The sequence below is a fragment of the Dromiciops gliroides genome, chromosome 5 (genome assembly GCF_019393635.1).
Source record: "Dromiciops gliroides isolate mDroGli1 chromosome 5, mDroGli1.pri, whole genome shotgun sequence".
NCBI classification, from domain to species: domain Eukaryota; kingdom Metazoa; phylum Chordata; class Mammalia; order Microbiotheria; family Microbiotheriidae; genus Dromiciops; species Dromiciops gliroides.
In genome coordinates this window covers 225,055,969-225,077,400 of record NC_057865.1, presented here as the reverse complement: position 1 = coordinate 225,077,400, position 21,432 = coordinate 225,055,969, and the positions used below count along the sequence as shown (strand labels likewise).

At 48.9% G+C, this 21,432-nt stretch overlaps 1 protein-coding gene across 9 annotated transcripts; it reads left to right on the top strand.

Moving 5' to 3' along the window:
• Positions 1 to 337: 337 nt before the first annotated feature.
• SMARCC2 (SWI/SNF related, matrix associated, actin dependent regulator of chromatin subfamily c member 2) lies at positions 338 to 20,699 on the top strand. Of its 9 annotated transcripts, none has more exons than XM_043969002.1 (29): positions 339 to 504; positions 3,045 to 3,164; positions 3,522 to 3,607; positions 4,143 to 4,224; positions 4,322 to 4,414; positions 5,077 to 5,146; positions 5,441 to 5,510; positions 5,796 to 5,871; positions 7,004 to 7,135; positions 7,238 to 7,353; positions 7,581 to 7,705; positions 8,381 to 8,440; positions 8,669 to 8,706; positions 8,943 to 9,073; positions 9,720 to 9,791; positions 11,375 to 11,488; positions 11,703 to 11,856; positions 12,515 to 12,607; positions 12,819 to 12,938; positions 13,074 to 13,136; positions 13,377 to 13,635; positions 13,850 to 14,011; positions 14,190 to 14,254; positions 14,484 to 14,619; positions 14,707 to 14,873; positions 15,391 to 15,525; positions 17,288 to 17,651; positions 18,222 to 18,644; positions 19,274 to 20,699. In XM_043969002.1, the coding sequence occupies exons 1-29, from the start codon at positions 394 to 396 to the stop codon at positions 19,348 to 19,350; spliced, it is 3,714 nt and encodes a 1,237-aa protein (XP_043824937.1). In that variant the 5' UTR covers positions 339 to 393; the 3' UTR covers positions 19,351 to 20,699. The 9 variants fall into 9 exon arrangements, with proteins under 9 accessions (XP_043824938.1, XP_043824937.1, XP_043824936.1 ...); XM_043969001.1 differs by having other exon boundaries at positions 4,101 to 4,224; XM_043969009.1 differs by having other exon boundaries at positions 340 to 504; positions 12,822 to 12,938; positions 18,222 to 18,305.
• Positions 20,700 to 21,432: the final 733 nt, after the last annotated feature.

Below are 21,432 nucleotides of genomic sequence, written 5' to 3'. Positions count from 1 at the left end.
CCCCAACACTGCTTCACTGACTCCCCCCGCCCTTCATTGCTTCCCTCGTCACTCCTTCCCCACCCTCCACTGATTCCCCTCCGTCACTCCCCCCTTCCCTCACTCCCCTTGCCATTCCCCCCCCAAGCCCCTCCGTCATTCCCCCCGCCCTCCACTGACCCCCGCTCTGTGACTCCCCCAGCCCTTCACTGAACCGCCCCCCCCCCCGTTACTCTCCCCTTCTCTCCCGTGGGCCCGCACCACTTCGGCCGGGCCCGGCAGGGGGCGCTGCGTTGGGCCCAGGCGGCTGCGGGCGGCGGGCGGAGGAGGAGGCGAGGCGAGGGAGCGGGGCGGGCGGTGGCGGCGGCGACGGTGGCGGCGGCGGCGGCAGCTGGGGGGGGGAGCCAGGAGAAGATGGCGGTGCGGAAGAAGGATGGCGGCCCCAACGTGAAGTACTACGAGGCCGCAGACACCGTGACCCAGTTTGATAACGTGCGGCTCTGGCTCGGCAAGAACTACAAGAAGGTACGGGCCTGAGCACAGCGCGCCGGGCCAGGCCGGGCCGGGCCGGGGCCCCGGGCGCGACAAAGGGCGATGCTTGGACGCCCCCCCCCCGCCGCCCCCCACCGTGGGGATTCCCGCGACCCCCACATGCTGAGGGCCAACCTCGAGGCGTAGGGCCCGGCCCCGCGCGCCTCCGCCCGCTGTCCCCTCCCCCGCTGTCTCCCTCCTCCGCTGTCCCCCTTCCCTACTGTCCCCTCTCCCCCATACCCCTCTCTGCAGTGCTCCACTGCTCCCCGCCCCGCCCCACCGCTCCCCACTGCTCCCTCCTCCCTCTCTCCATGACCCTGACCCCCTCCCCCGTTTTTTTTGCCCCCCTCCTTATTCCTAGACCTCATGCCCCCCCACCCATGTTTTCTTCTATTTGTTTGATTCCCTCCCCGTCCCCCAGCCGCCCCCTCCCCCCAGTCCAATGTCCCTGGTTCCATTGGCCCCCATCACCACCATCCACTGAGATAACACATGTAAAGCGCTTTGCAAAACATAAAGCGCTATGAAAATATTATTAACACCATCATCTTCCTCTTTGTGGTTCATTTTAAAATTCTCGAGAAAGACAGGAGCCAGCCAGGGAGAGAGAGAAGGAAGAAGCCGAGTGGATACTCCCCCGTGCCAGCCCGGGTGCCCAGGAGCTTGGGGGGCTGCAGGAGGGGCTGCGGGAGTTGAGGCCTCCCCAGGCTTTGTGTGTGTATAGTATTGGGAGAAGGCAATGATGAAAAGCACCGGAGTAGACACCCGCAGGGAAGGCCTCGCTCCTGCTCTTTGGCCTGGGAAAGGACCTCCGTGCTGTTACCTGTCTGGCTTGCCTCCGTATAAGGGGACCTCATTGCCTGTTTGGGAAGCCAGAGGAGAGAGGTCGTGGTTTCCTTCCAGGCTCCCTCAGCATTTACCATGAAATCTCCCTTCCTGGCCTCATCTGGACTTGAGGTCCCAGTGCTGAGACCAGGCGCACCCTTTTACCCAAGGCTGGAGGTAGTAAGGGAGTGAACAAAAGGTCTGGAATGTTATCTCCCCCTTCCATGGCCCATTCCTGGTTGTGTTCTTTGTGTGGAAGGCTGATAAAAGGACAGCATCTACCTATATATTGTGTTCTCTCCCTATAATCAGATTCTCAGGGAAGAATCTGCTCCTTTTCTCTTCACCCTGCCCATTCTTTCTTCCAAGGAGGAAGGCAAGGGTTGATTGTTGTTGGGGGGGGGGGGGGGAGGGTTCTTCTTGGTTTTCTGGCTTTCCAGTTCTCCCTACCCATCCTTGTTTCCTGTTGGAGGTTGAAGTGGTGGTACTGTTGGGAAAGCTCTGGTCTGTGAAACCTTTTTCCTCAAGTTCTTGGATACATTTTGGATACAAGCTAACCTTGTTCTCTGGGGTCTCTCCAGGTGTCAGAATCCTGACAGTCAGCTGCTCTGTCTGTTGCTTGTCTGTACCCTGCGTGGGGCTCAGATTCCCAGGCAGTTACTACCTTTGACCTTTGGGAGGGAGAATAAACTGGGGGCTTAGTGGATTCTGGGAAGAATTGATTGCCTGTGATCTTATGGGGCTTTTATACTCCTGGGTTTTTGTCATTTACCTTTCCCTTCTGTGACCTCTCCTTCCCCTGGAGCTATTCTCCCTGCCTCCCACTGACTAGGATGCTGTCTAATGTGATTGGGGTGGAGGAAACTGGGGTCAGAAGGTTAAAAGAAATCCTAGACGTTCAGTTTAACATGAGTTTCAAGATTAGAGAGTTCCTGGAGAGAAGTATTGTATGGGGATGTTTGAAAAAGTCCAGGATTGTTGCCTACAGATATTAGGGTACCTGCCTTCTTACCAGGGCTTGGATCTAGGTTAGTTTGTTCAGTGATAGTAGACCTTTTTGCCTGCCATTTCTCTATTAGGCAGGATAGAAGTAAGATCTTCCTTGTATCATTATTATCATCTAGAGGATCTATACAAACAGACCCCCACAGTCCCATTTGGCCTGCCTTTCTTAATAAGTAATTTTGCCCAAGATTTTCATCTCTCCCTCCTCCCCAGAATAAGTTCCCACAAGTTAGTAGACAGCCTTATCCTGTTCAGTGAGCCCTGAAGAGCTCTCTTTCTCTCCTCTGCCTTCTTCCCTCCCCTTCCCTCCCCTCCCCTCCACATAGGCTGGATTCCATAAAGCCTGAGGCTTTTATGACCCAGAGTACTGTTGTGGCACCAAGATAAGAGGGTCCTGGCAGCTCACATTGCAGGGCGAAACTGGAGAAAGAGAAGGAAATCTTCCCCCTTGGGCACTCAGTACTAAACATCAGTTATTTACTGGCAGCAGGATTTTTACCTCCTGGAGCTCTTTGAGCTGCTCTCAGAAGTAGGTGAAGGTGCCTTCTTTCAGCCTTCCCTTCACAAATAGTTTCTAGCTGTTGTCTGAGGAGGGAGGCTTCCAGAATGTCTCCACTTGACCTTAACACCCTACTAGGGGCTTCTCTCAAAAGCTTAGGGATTGCGGGAGATATAATGGGAGACCTCATTATTCTCTCCCTTAGTATATCCAAGCTGAACCACCCACCAACAAGTCCTTGTCAAGCCTAGTGGTACAGTTGCTCCAGTTCCAGGAGGAGGTATTTGGCAAACACGTGAGCAACGCACCACTGACCAAGCTTCCGGTGAGTCTACGGGGCCAAGAGGAGTGGGTGTCCCCACAACCTGGGGAGGGGTCTAGGCCACTTAAGGGCTAGCTCTGTCCTTCCCCAACCAACCTTAGGGTATTGCTGGCTTAGCTCAGTCAGCCAACATTTGGGCAATAGCTATCTCAGAATATCTCGCTGTACCTTAGGCTACTCTACCCCTAGCTAGGGATTTGGTGAAGGGATATAATAGTTGAAGAAATGCCCTCTGCTTAGGGGCAGATATTATTGCTGTACTTTGCTTTCTGAAGTGAAGCAATAAGGGGGGAGGGAGTAAGTGGCTTTAACCACTCCCTCTTCAGCTGCTTATTCCACATGCCACTTCTGGTTTTGCAGATCAAATGTTTCCTAGATTTCAAAGCTGGAGGTTCCCTATGTCATATCCTTGCAGCTGCTTACAAGTTCAAGAGCGACCAGGGATGGTGAGAGATCTTCCGAGTCTTTTTAGATTCAGTTTGGTGGGAATGGGCCACCCTCCTGATCACCCAGGGTCTTTTAAGGGGGATGGCTAAGAATGGTAGTGACCATTTCATTGTGGCTGTGGCAGTGGCAGTGGGTTTGACCTAGTGGAAGAGCAGGGATTATTTTGAGCTGTCATTTTCTTTCTCCTTTGGCGTAAAATATATTTTTTATACTTTCTGTTCTGAGAGGAATCTATGCCTAGTTTGGGAGTGGGGAGAAGGGCTAAGGTTTTCCCCCAACAGTAAGGTGAGAAAACATAGCAGGTGGGCTAGCCAAAGGACTTAGCAGGAGGGTGGGGTTCAGGGGAAATCTCAACAGGTGAGGGCCTGAGCCTTGCAGATCAGCTGGCCTTGGGAGCAGCAACCTGGGGCCTGCCAGCTAGAAGCTCTTTTAGCACCTTGTTTAATTCCCCAAGTTATGAAGTCATGTGTCCCCCCCCACCCCCCTCCCCAGGCCTGAGCCATGCCACTCACTGGGCTCTTGCCTTCCCACAAGGCGGCGTTACGATTTCCAGAATCCATCCCGAATGGACCGCAATGTGGAAATGTTCATGACCATTGAGAAGTCCCTTGTTCAGGTAACATCTAAGAGTATCCCCCTTGGCTCCTTCCTTATACTGCAGTGAGAATTTAGAGTGCTCCAGCCACCTAACTGCCTGCTTGTCCTTCCTACAGAATAACTGCTTGGCTCGACCCAATATTTTCCTACACCCAGAAATTGACCTTAAACTGCTAGGGAAGTTGAAGGACATTATCAAAAGGCACCAGGTAAATAGATGCATCTGAGGCACCCCTGTGAAATCCCATGCCTCTTTTCCTTTCTAATCTTTCTTCCTAAGAAGTAGCATTGAAGGGCTCACATTTTCTACCCCAAGGCTAGTCCTAGCTGCCCTCCTCATTACCTTAGGAAATAGGAAGAAGAGGAAACTCAAGCCATTGAGCCTCTTCCAGCAATTCAGCCCATTCTCAAGCAAAAATTGGGACCTATATCACCAGTCTAGCTAGGGGTTAGTCTTATACCTTTATTATATGAAGATAGTATGTGAAATGTCTAGTTGACACAGAACACTGAACAAGTATTTGCAATTAAGTACGTTGACTGAAGTTTTTCATTCATAGTTTGTCTTCTTGGTAGGTCAAAAAAATTTAAATCCTCTATAGGTTTTTCCTTACTACCTAATAAATCTCTAGCTGCTTTCCTCTGTCACTGAACTTATATATTCCTAGGGAGTTTAGAACAATTAAAATATCATCCAAAGAAAATTGCCTGTAGAAAGGCAAATCCAGTGTTAAGGGAGCCATTCACAATTGAGACTTGGACTTTCATTTATTTTGGACACAACCATGCTTCCGTCTATTAGTGAAAATCATTGAGACTGAACCATATTTACTTTTTCCTGCCTGATAGTATTGATTTATTTTGATCTCAGGGAACAGTCACTGAAGATAAGAACAATGCCTCCCATATAGTATGCCCTGTTCCTGGGAATCTGGAGGAAGGTAAGCTTTAGCCTGACCCATACCCAGGGTCAGCTTGTTGGTTGTAGACTGAGGAAGAGAGCCTCATCAAACAAACCACTCTGCTCCTCGCCTTCACTCAGGAAAAACTTGGCAGATGAGAAAGAACTTAGAGGGCCTTTTCAGTCCCTGGATCCCCACTCCATGACATTCCTCTTGTCTAGTCTCCTGCTGTATCAGGAGTGGGGTTCAACTTCATCTCTAGGTCCCTTTTCTCTCCCTTTCCATCCATATTCCCAGCTCACACTCCTTTTCTTCCTTTCCCTGTCCCCTCAGAGGAATGGGTACGGCCAGTCATGAAGAGGGACAAACAAGTTCTTTTGCACTGGGGCTACTATCCTGACAGGTAAGAATCTGGCCCTGCTCCCTAAGGGGTTATAGGAACATCAATCAGACTCAGGAGTCCCATAATATTGGACAGAGCATCTGCATGCAGCCATCTTTGGTGGGGCTGGTAGCTGGAGGGTATCGAGGCATTCAGAATCAGTGATCCTCATTGGAGGGATTTTCAGAACCCTTTGTCTTGAATTAATTATTTGGAACTTAAAAGATAAAAAGAAAAGTGTATGTGATTTCCTCCTCCTTTAGTCCTCATTTGTGTGCAATGTCATGCTCGGTTTTCCCATGACAGTTATGACACCTGGATTCCAGCAAGTGAGATTGAAGCTTCTGTGGAAGATGCACCAACACCTGAGAAACCAAGGAAGGTAACTATTGCAACAGGTTTAATACACATTTATTAAGCACCTACTGTGTTTGGTACATTGGGGATAAAAAGAGGGAAAACAACTATCCCAGCCCTTTACTTTATAATCTAATTTGACAGCTCATGACCTATACACAAATAACTATGACAGGGCAAAGGAGAGGTCCAGATAAAAAAAATCCCATAAACTTTGAGGAATAGGGAGTAATATTTTTCTCCCCCCACCCCAATTTTCTTTATTAAGTACTTTATATTTCCCCAATTACTTGTAAAAACATTTTTTTTTTTTAGGTGAGGCAATTGGGGTTAAGTGACTTGCCTAGGGTCACACAGCTAGTAAGTGTCAAGTGTCTGAGACCGGATTTGAACTCAGGTCCTCTTGAATCCAGGGCTGGTGATCTATCCCCTGTACCACCTAGCAGCCCCCATAAAAACATTTTTAACATCTATTTTTTTTGGGGGGGGGGGTGAGGCAGTTGGGGTTAAGTGACTTGCCCAGGGTCACACAGCTAGTAAATGTTAAGTGTCTGAGGCAGAATTTGAACTCAGGTCCTCCTGACTCCAGGGCCAGTGCTCTATCCACTGTGCCACCTAGCTGCCCCCTTTAACATCTATTTTTAAAACTTTGAGTTCCAAATTCTCTCCCTTTCTTCCTTCCCCCCTGAGAAGGCAAGTAATTATTCTATATAAGGGGAGTAATATTTTTCAGCTGGGAGGACACCTATGTAGGACCTTGCAGGAAGAGAAGCATTTCAGCAATTGAAAATGGGGAGAAAATTCATTCCAGGCCTAGAGGAAGGCATTTCTCCTTTTTTTTTTCCCCTGAGGCAATTGGGGTTAAGTGACTTGTCTAGGGTCACACAGTTAGTAAGTGTCAAGGGTCTGAGGGCAGATTTGAACTCAGGTCCTCCTGAATCCAGGGCCAGTGCTCTATCCACTGCGCCACCTAGCTGCCCCTAGGCATTTCTCCTTTTTGCCCTGTTTGGAGGTCCAGGCTTACTCTTTGAGAGCAAATGAGAGATTCTCAAGGCCTCCCCAGATTCGAACCATTTGGGTTCATGGTGTCCCAGGGCAAACTGGAAAGTTGAGGAGGCCTCATATAGGCCTTACTCAGCATGGCTTCTGCTCCACAGGTTCATGCAAAATGGATTCTGGACACAGATACTTTCAATGAGTGGATGAATGAAGAAGACTATGAAGTGAATGATGACAAAAACCCTGTGTCTCGACGTAAGAAGATCTCAGCTAAGACACTGACGGATGAGGTGAGATGCTTTGCTTCCTTATCCCCCTCTGAGTATGTCCACAATGGGTGCCCATTCCTGTAAAGCTGTCTTCTAACATGGGCCCCAATTTCCCATATCCAGGTGAACAGCCCAGATTCAGACAGGCGAGACAAGAAGGGCAGTAACTACAAGAAAAGAAAGCGCTCTCCCTCCCCTTCTCCAACCCCTGAAGCCAAAAAGAAAAATGCGAAGAAGGGGTATGTGACTGACTCACTTCTGCTCATTGGCCCAAAGTAAAACCCGCTCAAACTCAGATCTCTAAATGAAAGACTTGTGCCAGCCTTCATTGTCCTACAGTTTGGGAAGCTTTCCTTGTACCTAGTGATTCTCTTGAAGCTTCGCTCCTGCTTTTCTTCCCTGTGAATCTTTCTGGAAACTTTTGCCAAGATGAAATTGCCCTCTTCCCTCTCTCTATCATATGTAGCCCCTCAACACCTTATACTAAGTCAAAGCGTGGGCATCGGGAAGAAGAACAAGAGGATTTGACCAAGGACATGGATGAGCCCTCCCCAGTCCCCAATGTGGAGGAAGTGACACTGCCCAAGACAGGTAAATATTCACCTGGGTTCCTGGCTTCCATTCTCTTTCCCTAACTTTCTGCCACCATGCCTAGACCCCTCTGCCTAAATATCCCTTAGATAGAGCTGGTGGTTAGAGCTTTCATTCACGTTGAGAATCCCCCATCCTTTGTGTGGGATGCTGTGCTCTGTGGAGTAATCAGACTTAGTCCCTGCCATTTAAGGGTTTGTAGTCCTTAGGACAGACAGATGGACTGAGAAGAATATCACAGAGAAGAGAATAAAGTTGTTGAGGCAAGTGCATTTTAGATCAAATTAGAATGGAAGAGGTTGTTTTTATCTAATTAAATAAGATATGAAGGAGGTGGGATTTGAGGAGCTATTGATGAAAGGGACAGGGGCAGCTAGAGTGGATGGGGTTGGGCCTGGAATCAAGAAGGCCTGAGTTCAGATCAGACCTCAGTCACTTAACTACCTGTGTGACTCTGGGCAAGTCACTTAACCTGTTTGTCCCATTTTCCTTATCTATAAAGTGGTAATAATGGCACCTTCTTTTTAGGGTTATTGTGAGGATCAGCTGAGATAATACTTGTAAAATACTTGGCACAGAGTAGGCATTGTACAAATGTTAGTGATGATTGATGAAGAAGAAAGGCTTGGTCGAACCCTGAGCTGTATAATAAATTATAGTTCTATCTCAATATAGTCAATACCAAAAAGGACTCAGAGTCGGCACCAGTTAAAGGAGGCACCATGACTGATCTTGGTAAGGAGGGAGATGCTCACAGGAATGAAGAAGCACCTGGGGTTGTTGGTAAGAAGGGTGGTTTCCTTTAAGAGAGGGAGAGAGGAGGGCCTTTTAAGGGCCGGGCTACCCGCCTCTGCTGAAAGTGAGTTTGCTCAGCTCTGAGGATCCCTTGGGCATTGTCTTTATTCTCCTGATACTAGGAGATTAACCTTCACACCATGTTCAACTCTTTTTTTTTTTCTCCAGATGAACAGGAGGATGAGAGCATGGAGACCACAGGCAAGGTGGGAACAATAATAACAACAGCAATGATAACTGTGGGATTACAAAGATTCTTACTATCCAGAATTAGGGCAAATCATAGTTCCTCTTCAAACCTCTGACTTTTTTAAGGCCCTGGAGCCCTTAGCTACTTGTCCTCATTCCCTGTCTCAAATGTTCACCTCCCAAGATTGGGGGAGAAATGGGAGATGGTAAAGGGAAGGAAGTGCTACATAGTCAGCAGTCTCCATGCTTCCAGGATGAGGATGAGAGCAGCACTGGCAACAAGGGCGAACAGGCCAAGAACCCTGACCTTCATGAAGACAATGTGACCGAACAGACTCACCACATCATCATCCCTAGCTATGCAGCCTGGTTTGACTATAATAGGTACTAGCATCTCAACTTCTTGGTGAATCTCTATCTTTTTAGTCTGTTAACATCTTCTGGAGCCCCTGCTCTAACCCAGCTAGAAGAGAACAGTTTCCTGTTCTGAAAGATCACCCAGGGGACAGCTAGGTGGTGCAGTGGATAAAGCACCGGCCCTGGATTCAGAAGGACCTGAGTTCAAATCCAGACTCATACACTTGACACTTACTAGCTGTGTGACCCTGGGCAAGTCACTTAACCCTCATTGTCCTGCAAAAAAACCCCAAACTGAAAGATCACCCAGCCTCATCTATAGCCTTCAGGCCAACAAGTTCTCCCTAACACCTAACCTCCCTCCTCCCTCCTTCCAACTTTGACTCCTTTTACCTCTGCCCAGTATAGTGAAAAGAGCCCTGGATTTGGAGTCAGGGGATCTTGTGTCTGCCTCATGTTCTGGTCCACTCCTTTACTGTGTGTGTGACCTTGGGCAAGCCACTTAATTTCTGTGGATCTGTTTCCTCATATTCAGAATAAGAGATGAACTTTATGATTAATGAGCCCCCTTCTAGCTCTGAACCCCATGTCCTAACCCAGGCTTTGCTCAGCAGTTTCCCTTTATCCACCAGTTCCTTCTCTTAAAGCCACCCTCCTTTTTTTTCCCCTACAGTGTCCATGCTATTGAGAGGAGGGCTCTGCCAGAATTCTTCAATGGCAAGAACAAATCCAAGACTCCAGAGATGTAAGGAAACCTCAGCCTCTGTTCTTCCTCTACCCTCTGTGTCAGTGCTTCTAGTGCTAGGGGTAAAGGGCGGTGAGGGGGAGAAGGAGGGAGTCAGTGTTTTTGTACCTAGAGTGTTGTTTAGGGCCGGTCTCAGCTATAGGCTTGAATGGTGCGTTGTCAGAGTTCCCAAAAGGCTTCCCTAGCTCCTCTAAGTCCATTCTAATACTTGCTTTGAGATTCCTTTAACATCAGACAAATCTCTTCACTCTGTAACTAACAACAAGAATACAAAGACCTTCAAGAGAGGAAACAGCATGGACTTGATTCTAAAGAGTAAATATCTGACAGCTGAGCCTTCTCCCAAAGTCCTTACCCATAAGAAACTTTCTTTATATTTGGGTCACAGTTAACACAAAGTCCTTCCAAGATGGAGAGAGAGTATCAACACCTGGAGGAATCAGGACAGGCTCTGAGTATGAGGCAGCCCTTCTGTTATGCTTTGAAGGAAGCTACCTCCATCCCTTTTCATCTCTGGCTTTTTGAAGCCTCCCTTATTCTAGCTGTTTCCTGAGCTGAAAGTCATCTCTTCCTCCTTAAGTTTTCTTTTAGCCCTTTCCTGGATCTCTTTTTTTCCTTTATGACATTCTATCTTATATCATTCTCATTCACACCAACTCTTCAATTAGATCACAGATTCCTTAAGAAGGACTATGTTGTTTTTTCATCTTTTTATCCATGGCACCTAAAATAGTGTGAGACCTTGTTACAACTCCTTAACATACATTAGTTGAATTGAATTTTTCTCAGAGTAAGTTTTGATAAAGAACCAAGAAAGACCAGGAAGACACTGGGTCCTTGAAGAAAGGAGTGAAAGAGTGATTCTCAAGGGTGACAAGGGAAATGTGCAAAAGCAAAGACTTGGGCCATTTTAGATTTCCACATTTCAGGATTTTTTTCCTCAGGCCAACCCTAATGCTATACCAGTCTCCTATTGGTTGAGACTTGGTGTAATTGAGATGTGTTCAGCTTGCATATCCTAAGATATGTTCAGCTTAACTTTTTGAAAAAAATGTTATTCGTATATTTTCGACAGTTTCCAATGAATACCCCCTGCCCAAATCATTTGTTAAAAATGGTTAAGCAGGGGGCGGCTAGGTGGCACAGTGGATAAAGCACCGGCCCTGGATTCAGGAGGACCTGAGTTCAAATCCGGCCTCAGACACTTGACACTTACTGTGTGACCTTGGGGAAGTCACTTAACCCCCATTGCCCTGCCCCCCCCCCCAAAAATGGTTAAGCAAAACCACCTACAAAATGAGAGGATTGGATTCAGTGGTCTTTGTGGTCCCTTCCACCTGTGCCTGTGATTTAATAATTGAGTAATCTCCACTCTTAGCATTACACTGCTTTATATTTGTAGTTTACTGATTGTTGTCAGCAGATAGGAAGGGTGTGTCACTTTAAAGGTTGGTAGCAGTCTTATATTTGACTTGGCTTCTGTTTCCCTTTAGTTTAACTTGTCTTCCTTGCTCAGGAAGAGTTGTTTTCCTTCTCCTGCCCTTCATCCTGCTTTCCTTTTACCAGCTCTTCCATTCCCCCAGATACCTGGCCTATCGAAACTTCATGATTGACACCTACCGACTGAACCCTCAAGAGTACCTCACCTCCACTGCCTGCCGACGGAACCTGGCAGGTGATGTCTGTGCCATCATGAGGTAGGACTTGTGATTGGTGAAAGAAGGTAGTGAGGATGTTGGTTTCCCTTGCCAGACCTGATTCCAGGTTGCCCTCCAGTGTCTCTGGGCAGAAGTAGAAACCCCAGGTAGATGAACTGGGGGGGAAGAAGGGGAAGAAACAGAAAGAAAGCACTCCCTCTGCTTTGGTGAGTGCCCTGGAATGACCTCTTTCTCTGCCTCCTGGCCCTCACAGGGTCCATGCCTTCCTGGAACAGTGGGGTCTAATCAACTACCAGGTGGATGCAGAGAGCCGACCAACACCCATGGGGCCCCCACCTACTTCTCACTTCCACGTCCTAGCTGACACACCCTCAGGGCTAGTACCACTGCAGCCCAAGACACCCCAGGTAGGAGTGGGGTGCTAAAGGGAATAGGTTGGGGGGTAAACAAACTGGACTCCTGGGGCTTTCCATTTCTGGTTTTTGACAGTGGGTAGATTGGTGGGCCAGCAGTATTTTCAGAGTATTATCTTCTCTCCGGGTTAAAAAGGACCAGGCAAATAAGGCCCCTATGTGTGTAATATCATCTTTGTACTACGTGAAGATACAAAGGAAGGAAAAGTTCCTTAGGGGACAGATTAACTAGTAGAGGGGACAGGATAAAGGTATGGAAAAATAAAAATATAAAAAAGAGTTCACAGAAAGCTTTTAAAATGTTTTCATTGGTAGGCATTTTAGCTGTCTCACAGTAACCCTTTGAGGAAAGAAGAGCAAGTAGATACATCATCTCCATGTTACCTATAAAAAGGGCCTAAAGAAGCTCCCCTGCATAAAATTCATGGAGCCAGAACTAAGAATATAATCGGTGTGGACTTATAGGTCAGTTCTCTAGGCACACCTATAGAAAAACCTATACAAATGAGTATTATGTTAACTATTTCATGTAAAGTTGGTGACGGAATGAAGAGGCAACATTGCTCGGAGTAGGGAAAACTGTCCCCACTTCCTGCGCACTCCACACCATTTAATGGGCCTAGTCCCCATGACACCAAGCTTTGTCTACCAGGGCCGCCAAGTTGATGCTGACAACAAGGCTGGGCGAAAAGGCAAAGAGCTAGATGACCTGGTACCGGAGACAGCTAAGGGGAAGCCAGAGCTGGTAGGTGGAGTATAGCACCCCTTAACTTTCTGCTGACCCCTCATGAAGTAGGAAAGAGGGGCCTTCCTCAGAGGGAAGGGATATGAAAACATGAAGTACTGAAATAGTGGGAAAGGAAAACAAACCTCTCTATTAGCATGGAGCTTGCACAGGAAGCTCTCTGTTCCCTTCTCACTTTGCCCTGTCTTTGCTTGATCTTCCCTCTTAACAGCAGACCTCAGCTTCCCAGCAAATGCTCAACTTTCCTGACAAAGGCAAAGAGAAACCAACAGACATGCAGAATTTTGGACTACGGACAGACATGTACACCAAAAAGAATGTACCCTCCAAGGTTTGGAACTCAGGGTGGGGAGCAGGGACAGAGAGGGGACCAGCATGTGGATTGAATGGGAATCGATAATAGAAGCCCGCCTCCTCGTATAGATCCTGTCTTCTTTCCTTTTATCCTTTCCTGCATCCCCTATAGAGCAAAGCCGCAGCCAGTGCAACCCGTGAGTGGACAGAACAGGAGACGCTACTTCTTCTGGAGGTAATTGGGGCACTGAGAGCCTTGTGTCCTGTCCTGAACCTTGGCTCTTACTGCAGATTTCTCCCCTTCCAGACTTGAGAACTCTAGCAATCAGAGTTCAAACCATGAATCCATCAACAAATCAATGAAGAGATGTTGATATCCAAAATGGAGAACTGTCTCCTGTTCTTCATCCCCCTTTCTTGGTGCTGACAGAGAGGAAAGGAAGCTTAGCTAAGTCATGGCTTTCCCCATTTTCAGGCACTGGAGATGTACAAAGATGACTGGAACAAGGTGTCAGAGCACGTAGGGAGTCGCACACAAGATGAATGCATCCTGCACTTCCTCCGTTTGCCCATTGAGGACCCGTACCTAGAGGACTCGGAGGCCTCCCTCGGGCCCCTTGCCTACCAGCCTATCCCCTTCAGCCAGTCTGGTAACCCCGTCATGAGCACTGTTGCCTTCCTGGCCTCTGTGGTTGACCCCCGAGTGGCGTCTGCTGCTGCCAAGTCAGCCTTAGGTAATGTAGAGGGGTTGTTCTCTGCCTCTTCCCCCAGCCAGTTACATCAAAGATTGTCTGACCCCCGTGCACCACTGGCGCCAAACAGATGGACTCTGCACAGAGTCTTTCAGAGTAATACCTGTATTCATCTTTCCCTCTGGGGTGGGGAAGACACTCGAGGCTGTTGAGGTTAATGACATGGCCCACCACTTGTCCTTTCTGGGCATTGCAGAAGAGTTCTCCAAGATGAAAGAGGAGGTTCCCACAGCCCTGGTGGAGGCCCACGTTCGCAAGGTGGAGGAAGCAGCCAAAATGACAGGCAAGGCCGACCCGTCCTTTGGTTTGGAGAGTAGCGGCATTGCGGGAACCACCTCCGATGAACCTGATCGGATTGGTAAGGCCACCTCCTTTCAGTATCATTGTGGGCAATGCATCGGGAGCTGGCGTGCTTTGTTTTCTCTAAAGACTTCCTTACCCACTGTGACACCCCTTCACTTGTCCTCAGCCTGCAGTTGTGACTGGACACTAACTATGCATGTCACATTGCTTATTTTTCCTTCCCCTTCTTACAGAAGAAAGTGGCTCTGATGAGACTCGGGCAGAAGGCCAGGTTGCAGAGGAGAAGAAAGAGCCTAAGGTACAGCCGCACTGACCTCTTGGTATGGTGTTCTGGCTAGACGATGAGGCAGAAAGCAAGTGGAATTGGCATGAAGTAGTGTGTGATATGTCTCCTGTCCCCACATCATCCTCTCTGAAGGCAGAGGAATAAACTTAATACCCAAGTCAGGGTATGACAATATTCATACAAGATTAAGACTTGTATTGACAGATGCTATTTCTGTCCCCTTTTTTCATCGGGACTTCAGGAACCACGGGAAGGAGGTGCTACCACAGAGGAAGAAGTAAAGGATAAACCAAGCGAAGCACCTAAAAAGGAGGAAGAGAAGGGGAAGGAAGGCGACATCGAGAAAGAGTTGGAGAAGAGTGATGGGGACTCCATGGGTGAGGCTTTGGGATGGTGGATCAAGAGTCTAGAAAGGAATGCTGGGGACCCATGGAATTCACTTCTCTTTGTTTTCCGATTTCAAGCAGACCAGGAAAAAGAGAAGGATCCAAAGGAAGGGCAGGAGGAGGTGCTAAAGGATGTGGTTGAGGCTGAGGGTGAGAGGAAAACCAAGGTAGAGCGGGACATTGGTGAAGGCAACCTCTCCACCGCAGCTGCTGCTGCCTTGGCAGCGGCTGCTGTAAAAGCCAAGGTGAGGCATTGGTCTGAAGGTCTCCAGGGCCTTCAAATTACAGGAGCTTAAATTCCCAGCACAACGAGCCTGAGTTGTCTAGGGCTCACTTTTGCTTTAGGTTATCTGGGGAGGGAGCTGACATTCTGTGCTCTCTTCACAACTCTTCACAAGAAATCCTTTTGCTCTCCCATCTCCTTCCTTTCTGCTACCATTTCCTCTTTATCCTTAATAGAGATGGGGAATACTAGGTGACCATCATTTGTAGACCAACCCTTATATTCTGGGTACTTTGGTTACTTCTCTCTCCTAAATAATTTAGTCTCTTTTAACTTTTCTTTAATGCTTCTATTTTCAGTTTAGGAGTTGTTGTTTTTGTTCTTTTCTTGGACTTCATCATATCTTTTAACTCTATATTGAAACAGAAGTGTGGCTAGTTGGTGACCTCTTTGAAGTTGCCAGAGTTTCTCTTGTCTTTGTAATTCTTGGGGTCTCTCCAATGAACGCCTCACAGTTACTTCTTCTGCCCTTTCCCCAGCACTTGGCTGCAGTTGAGGAAAGGAAGATCAAGTCCCTGGTAGCCCTGCTGGTGGAGACTCAGATGAAGAAGCTGGAGATCAAACTTCGGCACTTTGAAGAGCTGGAGACTATCATGGACCGGGAGCGAGAGGCCGTGAGTAGCCTCCCCCAGGGATTCAGCAGGAGCTCTGGAAGCACCCCCATCATTGAGCCAGTGTCTCAGTTTAGGACAGGAAGTGAAGCTGTAGAGCAGAGAGAAAACGGTGTCTGGCAGGGCTCCTGAAATGTGGAGAGTAACCGAGGCCAGAGCAGGGGAAAGTCGACCCCAGGCAGCTAAGAGGAAAGTGAGGCAGTGGGTGTGAGAGTGCAGGTGAATGAAGAAAGGGCCATGGGCTTGGGGGTGGAGAAAGGGTGTGTGGGGGGATTAATGTTGAGAACCAGAGCCGGGGAAGGAGCTGAAGGGGCAATGATGAAAGAGTAACCAGGGGAAGCAACGATGGCCTTTGTGAGAAGATAAAGGAATGGCACCAAAAATGATCTATGCATATAGAGTACTAGGATGCAAATGAATATATTAAGTAGATGAGTCCCAAGAAGACCAGTTCATAGAGTTTAGATGAGATCAGAGTGGGGGGGGCCTTTAAAGCAAAGCTCAGGTGCCTTTAATGAAGCCCTTCCTAGTCCTTCCAGGGCCTTCCTTGTCAAACTGTGCTATGTTCCTTTTGCACATACTCATATGTGTGTATGTTGCCCTTCTTGAGATGAGGAACCGTTCTGGTTTTTGTCTTTGTAGCTGCACCACCAAGCACAGTAGCTAGCACAGTGAAGGGACTTACTTAATAAATGTTTGTGGATTGGTGATTGAAGCTTCCTAGGGTCAGGGATCTTTGAATTAGGGTTTTTTGTTTGGTTTTGGTTTTATTTTTCTCCCTGGGGCAATGAGGGTTAAGTGACTTGCCCAGGGTCACACAGCTAGTAGGTTTCAAGTGTCTGAGGTCGAATTTGAACTCAGGTCCTCTTGAATCCAGGGTTGATGCTTTATCTACTGTGCCACCTAGCTGCCCCCGAAAGGTTTTGAAAAAGGGGACAAACAGCTGAGCATGGTATATAGTACCATGTAGAGTGGCATAGTACATGCCTGTCATCTCAGCTGCTGGGGAGGCTAAAGCTGGTGGATCTCTGAGCTGCAGGAGGCTGGGCTGACTAGCCATCTACACCAAGTCTGGGACCTATATGACTAGCCCCCAAAAGCAAGGGCCCAACAGATTGCCTCAGGATGGGAAAACTGGCCCAGGCTGGGAGTGGAGTAGATCACAGCTCCTTGCAGACCAGTAGGGGATTAGGCCTGTGAGGAAGCCCTTTGCACTCCAGTCTTGGAAAGACGGAGAGGCCCAGTGTTGTTGTATGGGGGGGTGGGAGTGGGAGAGGAGAGAGAGAGAACAGACCTAAACCCTAGTAGTGACATTTTAAAGAGACCAGAGGGTAGGAAGAATGAATAAGTCACATGTAAAACATGGCATGCGAATTGGCTGAGCTAGGCTGAAGAAATGTAAGAAGGGAACCTAGTGAGATGAAGAGCAATTTATTCAGGTCTTCTCTCATTCTACAAATATGAAACCCCATGTGCAAAGCCCTGTGCTAGGTGCTGGCAAATGCAAGGTTTGGGTGAGACCCGATCCCACCTTCATGGAACTCCTGGGGTCTAGCGGGGGAGGAGGGACCACCACAAAGGACTGTCATATGCTCTGGTGTCATAAGCACAGTTGAGGGAGATGCCTGGGCAGTTGGGCCTAGGGCTTTGGATTTGATCTGCTGAATGACTCGGAAGCCACTCTAAGACCATGTAATAGGGGTGGCAGGGTGTTGCTTCTGCCGTCGCCTGGGCTGGAATAATGATGCCCAAATAACATTGACAGCTGGAGTACCAGAGGCAGCAGCTGCTGGCTGACAGACAGGCCTTCCACATGGAGCAGCTCAAGTACGCAGAGATGAGGGCTCGGCAGCAGCATTTCCAGCAAATGCACCAACAGCAACAGCAGCCTCCCCAAAACCTACCCCCTGGCTCCCAGCCACTACCACCCACGGGGGCCTCTGTGCCACCCCCTGCCCACAGCTTGGCTGTGGCTCCACCCTCTGTGGCCCCTACCTCTGCTGCTAGCGGGCCCCCCACTGAACAGATGGGACAGACAGGGTCATCCTCAGGGTCACAACAGCTACAGCCAGCTGGAGCTCCCCAGCCTGGGACCGTCCCGCCTGGAGCACCCCCCACTGGACCCCACGGTGAGTTCTGATCAACTTGGGGCCCTGAACTGCTTGACTTCATGATGGTGGTGGGATTGTGGCACATCTGAGGCCACTGTCCTTTGGAGAACCCTGAATGTTAGCTAAATATTTGAAATCCCCCTCTGTAGGGCCTGGGGAAAGGGAATTAAGTGGCTGAGCCCAAGTATATGTAGAGTGGTCAAGTCACGTTTCATCTGTAGGCCAGTAGAGGTCACTCACTGGCAAGTGCTTTATCTGCTCTCAACATTTGGCAGCACCCAGCCCCATTCCTTATAAACCGAATAATAATAGACATTTACACAACATCTGTCTTATGACAGTAACTTTTAGGTAGGTATGCGAACGTTATGAAAAAACTGAGGTTCTGAGGGATTCTGGGAACCATCCTCGACTGGTCAACATTCTTTCCACTATAATCCTATGGAGGGAAGTCATGGAGATAGCTGCCCCTTGCCCTCATGGCGGGAAAGGGAAAGATGCAATACAGGAGAGAATGGGGAATCTCAGCCAAGCAAACTGGCTAGAAAATAGTGTGAGACTCCTAACATCCTCTTCTTTCTTTTCTAGGCCCCTCACCGTTCCCCAGCCAACAAACTCCTCCCTCAATGATACCGGGGGCAGTGCCAGGCAGTGGGCACCCAAGTGTGGCCGGTAATGCTCCTTTGGGTTTGCCTTTCAGCATGCCGCCTCCTCCTCCTCCGTCGTCCATCATCCCATTTAGTAGCCTAGCTGATTCCATCAATATTAACCTCCCCCCTCCTTCTAACCTGCATGGGCACCACCACCATGCCCCATTTGCCCTGGGAACCCTCCCCCCACCTAACCTGCCTGTGCCCATGGCGAGCCCTCTACATCCTAACCTGCCGGCGACCACCACCATGCCATCCTCCTTGCCTCTCGGGCCGGGGCTGGGATCCGCTGCAGCCCAGAGCCCTGCTATTGTGGCAGCTGTTCAGGGCAACTTCATGCCCAGTGCCAGCCCGCTGCCAGGTGAGAAGGGACCAGGAGGGGACTGGGGGAAAGAAAGGGTGGCATGAGGGAGTGTGGTGGGATCCAGGTCAACTAGGAAGGAGATCAGTGACCGACCAGAGCTTCCCATTCCTTGCTGCATCCTGACTCTGGTAATATCAAACACAGGAGGAGACCCTCTAATACTCCTCCACTCCCCAGACTGGTAGTCTTGGGGTCCACCACCCAGGCTGCCTGGGACATGGCTGTTACAGCTGGGGTGAAGTTAGTTTCTGTTCCTCGTGGGTCAGAGAGGGGCCCTGTCAGAAAACGTTACTGATTTGCATGACTAGCGCCTTATTTGCATGTTAAATGGTCCGATATCTCCAGCACCTGACCCTTTCATGAGAGATTTAGCTGCTCCAAGCTTCAGCTCCTAGTGGACACCCAGGGTTAACCTAGGTCATGTATTGGATTTCCCTGGGAGAGCAAGGGGAAGATTTGGGGTACAGCCACCTCTTCCACCATCTCCATGGAGAGCAAGGTGGTGGCGAGGAGCCTACTCAGCCATTCACTGTGAGCTTCATGTCCTGGCTGTGTTTTGGTCTGGAGTGGCCTAAACCTCAGTCTCATCTTTCAGTTCAGCTGATTGATCTACTCCTTTTCCACAGACCCAGGCACCCCAATACCCCCAGACCCTACGGCTCCCAGTCCAGGCACGGTCACCCCAGTGCCGCCTTCGCAGTGAGGAGCCGGCAGGACACCTCTTCTCTGCCCATTCCTGGCTTGGAGACTTGGCCTTCTGGAACAAGAGCCTGCCCACCCCAAGGACAGAATGTGCTGCCTCCCCCAGACCCCTTTACAAGTCGGACCTCTCCCTAGCCTGGACAGCCCATCACTACGTAAGGAAAGTCATCTTCCCCATTCCCCACCATGTCTGCTTGTGCCTGGAAGGCACAACATTTCTATCTGATTGTATCGAGACTTTTATTGAAAAGAGATTACTAATGTCTGGGGAAGGGGATAGGAGGGTACTGTACCAGAGAGGGGCTCGTAGGGAGGTATTGGGTGTGGGTATTTATACCAGGTTCTGATTGACCACTTCTTAGGGGGGCAGCCCCCTCTTACTGCAGCTTTGTGGAATTTTTTAAAAAGATAATAAATTCAAAACACTTTTAAAGGGAAAGGAATGGGAGAGGAAGCCCACACATTAGAGCTTTCCCCCTTCCCTTCCTCAAATTAAAAAGGTTGAGGCGGTTCTGATGAACAGGAACAGGGTGAGAGTACTAAAGCGAACTCTAGAGGGGAGACAGTGGGCTCTGGGCTCCCTGCTTTCCCCATCTTCACCACCCCCACTCCCCAGATCATTGAGAATAAACTGCTGCTGCTTCCTCAGATAATGTCACTGTTTTAGGCCCTCCCCACCTTTCCCCTCCTGTCCCCAGCTAGGCAAATCCCTCTAGATGTCAGTTATGTGTGTGCTTGTTTTTTCAATTGGCTGCTTAGAGTGTGTGCGTGTGCGCGTATGTGTATGTGTGTGTGGGGTCAGGTGGGGAGTTTAGAGTCCTTCAGTAAATAGTTGGGGAGGAGGGGACTGGAGTTTGTATCCCAGCTCCCTAAACTTAATGACTTTCTCAGCCGGAATGAAAGGTAGAGTTGGCAGAAGATGGCCTGAAATTTACAAAAAGCACTTAAAAGCACCTCCCTTTATGATCTCAGCCCTTTCCCCCATTAAGACCACCAGAAACATTCATTTCTACAAGCGATCACCTCTGGACCTCGGGGGTGCAGGGAGAAAAATGTGGGGGGGGGGTAGGGTATGTAGAGCTGACGGCTATTGCCAACATCTCTCCCCACTGCCGTATATACGGCTCCTTGCTTCACCTTGGATGTCAAGACAAAGCTGACTCTTGGACCTGCCCCCCTGGAGCCAGCATTCCCCTCTGCACCCCGTCTCCTCCCACCTGGGCCCCTTCTTCCATGTGCCCTCTTATGTACCCACACTTATTCTTTCCCTTCTGTGGCTCGGCACCTTCTGTTAAGTCTTCTGTAAATTTCCTTTTTTTTTTTTATAAATTAATTTGCTTTTCACTTCCATCTTGTGGGTTCCTGCTGTGTTGTGTTTCTTGACTTAAGTGACAGAAGTGGAATGAGCTAGAGACAGAATTCGCTTTTTCCCTTAACATTTTTGTTGAAAGCTTCCTACTTTCCAGGATGAGGGTTTTGGGAGGAGAAGCTGATGTTCTCTGAAGAGATCATAAAGGTGGGGTCTCCCCACCCAGGGCAGAATCTTTTTGGCTAGTAGACAAAGCTGTAGATCTGATTAGTTTTTCAAGGCCAGTTTAGTCCCTCCCAAACACGTTTAGTTTCCTTGAACCTTTTAGGGAGTAGGGGCCTTCTGTCTTTCCATATTAGGAGATATGGGAGCTCATTCTCAATCTGAGGCTTGGCCCAGTTTGAATTCAGCTCATCTACAGCTAGGGTGGTGAGGACAACTTGGTCACCAGAGTGAGCACTGAGCCTTTATTTGCCTTTTACTAGCCCATCTCCCCTAGCTGGGTCCACCTCTTGTTTCCTTTTTTTTTTTTTTTTCGTGGGGGCAATGAGGGTTAAGTGATTTGCCCAGGGTCACACAGCTAGTAAGTGTCAAGCATCTGAGGCCGGATTTGAACTCAGAGGTACTCCTGAATCCAGGGCTGGTGCTTTATACACTGCGCCACCTAGCTGCCCGCTCTTGTTTCCTTAAACCGTTGACTTATCCACCCTGGCGCCTCTTTTCCATTAAAAGAAAAGAGGCATCAATAATGTGCCTTCTCCCCAACCACCTCAA

Coding starts and splice junctions, on each gene's coding strand:
- SMARCC2 (XM_043969001.1), top strand. CDS start 394: ATGGCGGTGCGGAAGAAGGATGGCGGCCCCAACGTGAAGTACTACGAG. Junction 8,441..8,668: donor AGGCACCATGACTGATCTTG/GTAAGGAGGGAG, acceptor TTTTTTCTCCAG/ATGAACAGGAGGATGAGAGC. Junction 11,489..11,702: donor GATGTCTGTGCCATCATGAG/GTAGGACTTGTG, acceptor TGGCCCTCACAG/GGTCCATGCCTTCCTGGAAC.